Source organism: Sesamum indicum, unplaced genomic scaffold (genome assembly GCF_000512975.1).
Source record: "Sesamum indicum cultivar Zhongzhi No. 13 unplaced genomic scaffold, S_indicum_v1.0 scaffold00145, whole genome shotgun sequence".
NCBI lineage: Eukaryota > Viridiplantae > Streptophyta > Magnoliopsida > Lamiales > Pedaliaceae > Sesamum > Sesamum indicum.
The window spans coordinates 56,918-62,265 of NW_011628061.1; the positions used below are offsets into that span (position 1 = coordinate 56,918).

General features: G+C 44.1%; 2 protein-coding genes across 2 annotated transcripts; both read right to left on the reverse strand.

Moving 5' to 3' along the window:
* Window positions 1-1,750: 1,750 nt before the first annotated feature.
* On the reverse strand, window positions 1,751-2,589 carry LOC105179340 (40S ribosomal protein S7-like). Its single transcript, XM_011102936.2, has one exon. It carries the CDS (start codon window positions 2,478-2,480, stop codon window positions 1,851-1,853), a length of 630 nt encoding a protein of 209 aa, XP_011101238.1. The 5' UTR covers window positions 2,481-2,589; the 3' UTR covers window positions 1,751-1,850.
* A 294-nt stretch (window positions 2,590-2,883) lies between these two features.
* On the reverse strand, window positions 2,884-3,258 carry LOC105179342 (60S ribosomal protein L36-2-like). The gene has a single exon (XM_011102937.2). The coding sequence runs from the start codon at window positions 3,256-3,258 to the stop codon at window positions 2,926-2,928; it is 333 nt and encodes a 110-aa protein (XP_011101239.1). The 3' UTR covers window positions 2,884-2,925.
* Between the last annotated feature and the right edge of the window lie 2,090 nt (window positions 3,259-5,348).

The window sequence follows — 5,348 nt, forward strand, 5'->3', positions numbered from 1 at the left end:
GTTTTCGAGGCCCGAGATGGCGCAACAACTTCAGCAAACATTTTTTTTGGGAGGTTCGGCGTCGGAATCGAGGAAGGCGATTGCTGAAACTGTTCGATTGACTGAGTTGACCGAGTTGACTCGGTCAAACGAGGGTTGACTTGGAGAGTTGACCGAGTCAACTCAGTCAACAACTCATGTTGTCTGTCGCCGTCGGCCGGAGGTGGAGTTTCTGGCATGTCTCGGGTGGCCGATTCAGACCAGACAAAGGGTTGCGCCTTGTCGAGGCGAGGCCAATGGTGGTGCTCCGCCAGCGAAATGGCGACGGACGGCGGAGAAATGGTGGCCCGATCGTTGGCGGTTGGCGGAATGGGAGATTTCAAAGATCTCTTCAAAGGGTTGATGAAAACCGGCGAGCCTAGTCTCGTTCGACGCGCAAGAAGGAGAGGGGTCGAATGGTAGGCATCCGCGATCATAAAATTGTGTAACGACGGCAAATCGACTGAAAAACCTAGTGGCGATCGAAGAGAAAGCCCATCGTCCACAGTGCTTGAAACTCGAAAATGTTTGGGAGGAAAGCTTCTACTCATCAAGGCGAGTCGATCGGTGAATGGCCCGGCCGTCAACTCGCCGGAAAACGGCCGGATTTTTAGAGAGAAGGCGACGGCGATTAGGACGCGATTTAGGCGCGATTTCTGCAACTCCGGCTGGAGCGTGTGGCGGCGTCCGACGGCCGTTCAGTGCGAGATTTGCCTGGTTGTGACGGTCCTCCAAAGACGCATCCGGTGGTGGTGCGCGTATGAAGCTACGCGCCGACCGAAATTTCCGGCAACCGGCCGGCGGAGATGCCGCGGTGGAGGGGAAGGTGGGCTGGCTGTTTGTGGTGGTGGTGAGGCTGAAAGAGTGGTGGTTTAGGGTTTAGGGTTTTTTTTTTTAACAAATAAAATAGGTTGTTCAACACTTTTGGCAAAAATGAGCACCTATCCAGGCAAGCCTGACGTTTCGATAAGTCAACTTCTAACAGCTCATCATACTAAAATTCTGCATCTTCAATTAAAGAAAGCACTAACAGTAAATCTAGAAACAGTAGGAGGTCTTCGGGGCTCTGTCACAGGAAATTCAAAGACAACATCTTTCCCTGAAAGCTTCCTATAGACCCCAGCGAATGTCTCCAGCTTATTCTCAGTGTCATTCTTGGCTTTGAAAGTCTTCAAGGCCCCACAAATCTGGATTTGAAAGTCTTCAAGGCGCAATTTGAGAAGATCTAATTCAATGCATGCCCTTGCCTTGGAGAGCTTGGACTGACTGAGTGTCGCATCGTCAATTTGCAAAGTAGTTCCAATCATGCTCGCCACCGTGAATAGAACTTCCTTGCGGAACAAATGTGCTGGTAGCTCCGGAAAACTAACCCACACCGGTACAATTGATGACTCGTTAGATGGTGTGAAAGTAGGAGTCCACTTGAAAACGCACATTGGGTACCCATGGATATACCAAATACGCCGCAGCCATATGCGAGTATAATCTGCTTCACAGGATAAGGAAATTAAGACATGCCTATTGTTCAGCATACTAACCGTGAATTTATTTTTTATGCCAGTTCACCCGATCAATTTGTGCAGCATGCTGTACGAGGGTGCTTAATGCGAAAATTTTCCAACGAGCGCGAATCTGAATGGAGCTGATAGGACCTCGGTCTCGGCATCTATAAACAGCAATTTTGGACCATGGTCGTCCGTAAATAGGTTGTTCAACAGCAATCTATAAATAGGTTGTTCAACACTTTTGGCAAAAATGAGCACCCATCCAGGCAAGCCTGACGTTTCGATAAGTCAACTTCAAACAGCTCATCATACTAAAATTCTGCATCTTCAATTAAAGAAAGCACTAACAATAAATCTAGAAACAGTAAGAGGTCTTCGGGGCTCTGTCACAGGAAATTCAAAGACAACATCTTTCCCTGAAAGCTTCCAATAGACCCCAGCGAATGTCTCCAGCTTATTCTCAGTGTCATTCTTTGCTTTGGGGTCCAAGAAAACCTTCATGATTTTTGATCCATCGAGCCTGTATCTGGTGCGCTTTCCAACAATCTCAGCAGGATAAACAATATCCTCGAGCATGGCTTCATGCACGGCGGTAAGTGTGCGTGTTCGAGGCCTTTGAACAGCTGAACCCTTCTTTGGTGGGCGCAGTATCCTTCTGGTAGCAATGAGAACCACTTCCTTTCCACTGAACTTCATCTCGAGCTCCCTCACGAACCTAGGATGAATCTTGCGGAAAGCCTTCCTCAACTGATAAGGAACATGGATCACAACAGCCTTCTTGCTTCCAGAAACATCAATTTGCAAGGCAGAGTTGATGTAGAGGTCTTTCAGGTCACTCTTAATCTCTTGGTTGGTATTTTCCAAATCAAATAGTGCTTGAGCAACATTCTCCTCAAATTCAGTGGGCTCAGCATCCTTGTCCTTGTGTATCTTTTGTAAGGCGGTATACATCTTCATGCTCTTGATCGGACGAAGGTTACAACCTGTAGGGAGGGATAAACCCTAGCTTGGGCGCCGGAGGCCACTCGGAGAGTATAAAGATCACAAACAAAAGAGTGGTTTAGGGTTAGGCATTAGGGTTTAAGGTTTAGGGTTTTTTTTTTTTAGGTATAAGCTCGAATCATTGCCATTCCCATTTCAGGATTCACCACAGCACACGTTACACTCCAGATGTTAACTAGTGCCACATGTCGAGATAAGGCAACAGATGACAATAATCCAGGAATAATCAACATAATCTCAGTTAACTTTGAAAAGAGGAACTTTCATCAGCAAATGAAGTTCTCATTCGCATAAAAATTCTTCTGGTAAAACAAAAACATCAGATTAACAAAACAAATAAGTTAAACACTTGTACTTAGTTACTCCTTCGCTAAAAAGGTCTATGTGGAAATTCAATTGCCTATTTCTTCTTCTCTCCACCTCCAGGAGCTCTCATTTTTCGAAGAGCGGATGCCATCTCCTCACGCTTCCTCTTTGCTCTCTTGTGGGTGCCCAACTTTCTTTTAGCAACTTTCAGTGCACGCTTGTCTTTTCCAACTTTAAGAAGCTCCGTGATTCGCTTCTCATAAGGAGAAAACCCAACAACTTCCCTAATGAGACTTCTGGCAAAATGTACTCGCTTACTGGTTTTCCCCTTTCTATCAGAGGGGCGTGGTGCAAGCTCTTTCTTGGTAGTGATATGCCCTTTGTTCAAACCCACAAAGAGCCCAAAATTTGGCTGTTGCGGCGCCATTGCCTTTAAGGTTTAGGGGTTAGGGGTTTAGGGTTTAGGGTTTAGGGGTTTTAGGGGTTTAGGGTTTAGGGTTTAGGGTTTAGAGTTCAGGGTTTTTTTTTTTTTTTAAGAAATAGGGGAATTGTCGGGATCCCCATCCCTTCTAGATAACAATGAAAATGTACTTAACGATTTGTACATAAAATTCAAACCCACAAAAAATATCAAGAAAGAACCCCAAAAAGTAGTGTTTGGGCTATACAAAAAGAAGCCAAAAAATCTTGGCAGCTGCAAAATGAAATTTCAATGTCAAATTGCCCAAGTGGATTGGAGGCCCGATTTTAAGCTCCAGCAAAGGTAGCCCGCGAGATGGTCCAGAAAGAGCCCAATGCAGCAGTGCTTGGTTCAGCCCAGTCTCACAGACCAGTAGCAGTGCAGCCTAGTGAAGCCAGTCTGCCTCCTCAGTCCAGAATGCATGCGGCCCAGTGTGAGCGCAGCCCACTTGCAATGCACAGTCCAGCAAGTATACAATCAGGTGGTGCATCCCAAAGAGTTAGACGGTCCAGTGGAGAGTTGCGGCCCAGCGAGAATTTTAAGCCCAAAAGAAACAGCCTGGAGTTAAGTGCACCCAAAGGAATGGGTTTCCAGCTTGGAAGGTCCAAGGGAGTGGAGTCCAAAAACTTGAAAAGTGTTCAACCCAATTCAACAAAACAAAATAAGCCCAAGTCTATGCGTGAAAAATAGACACAATCCAAAAAATGAAACAAAATGAAATCAGCCCAAATTTTAGAGAATTGAAAAATGAGGAAAAGAATTGCAGGAAACGAATTGAAATTGAAATTCAAGAACATCCAATTCCAAAAAAAAAAAAAAAAAACTGAGCCTCTCATTTTCCAATCATCTCTCTTCTCTTTTTTCTTTCTCCTTTTTTTCTTTTTTTCCTCTTTTTTTCTCTGCTTTTTTTTTTTTAATAAAACCACCTAGAGGTGGGGGGAACTTTTCGGAGTCCCCAGTCCTTCTATATTAAAATTCACAAAATAGTTATAGCGGGAAGAGCTACCTCCCTTGAGCTACCTCTCTTGAGTACTACTCCCTTTCTAGCAAAGCCATAAACAAGGAGTACTACTCCCTTACAAATAGAGCAACAATGAACGAGGAGTACTACTCCCTTACAACAAAAGACAGGTGTACTAGTAAAACTATGGCGAGTCAAATAGCTTTTTGTTATCCCACCACATCATGAATCGCACAACACCTGCAAATAAATCTGTACAAAAAGGCCAAGCCAGAGTGTGTGTAATGTTCCAAAAGGATAAGTAATGAACATTAGTATTAACGTGGAGATCAAGTTTGTATGACTGCCAGCCTTTGAACCTGTGAAAGGGGTTTCAAAAACCTACAAAAGATATAACAACAAGCAAATAGACAAAGGAAAACATCAGAAGTAACAGGCCAAAGGTATCCATAGAGACATTGGTCACAACACGTATCAGCAAAGAAACAACAGTAATGAAGTACCCCTAATTGGAAAACCATTAACTGAAATTAAAGGTACTAGAACTTCTAATTCTAATAGCAGGGAAGGAGCATGCGTCAAGTGTAATCAAACCTATAGGAATACCTGTGATATTATCAGGGGATAGAATGCTGAGATGTTGATTGAAACATGCTTGGTTAGCAAAGTAATCGGCCACTTGGTTACCCTCTCTAAAAATGTGTGATATCTTGAACTCAGTTTGGGATAGAAGTTCTCTAATTTGTTGCAGCAAATTTTGAAGGTGCCATTGCCCTTGGGGGGGAGACGAAATGAGCTTGATGGCGATGTTGGCATCTGTTTCTACCCAAATTTTTCTAATGTTGCTATCAATGCACAATTTAACACCTCTGTATATAGCTTTTAACTCAGCTGCAGTGTTGGAGATAAGCCCAAGGTGTTCCTGGAATGCAAAGACGGCCTGACCAAGATGATTTCTGATGATTCCACCTGCTCCTGCCACACCTGGATTTCCTTTTGAGGCCCCATCTGTGTTCAATTTGAACCATCCCCTATCTGGCTTAATCCACTTAACAATAGAGATTTTGGATGATATCTTATGAGGCGGGAGAGAAAT

Excerpts from the sequence above, each read along its gene's own strand:
- LOC105179342 (XM_011102937.2), bottom strand. The coding sequence starts at position 3,258 with ATGGCGCCGCAACAGCCAAATTTTGGGCTCTTTGTGGGTTTGAACAAA.
- LOC105179340 (XM_011102936.2), bottom strand. The coding sequence starts at position 2,480 with ATGAAGATGTATACCGCCTTACAAAAGATACACAAGGACAAGGATGCT.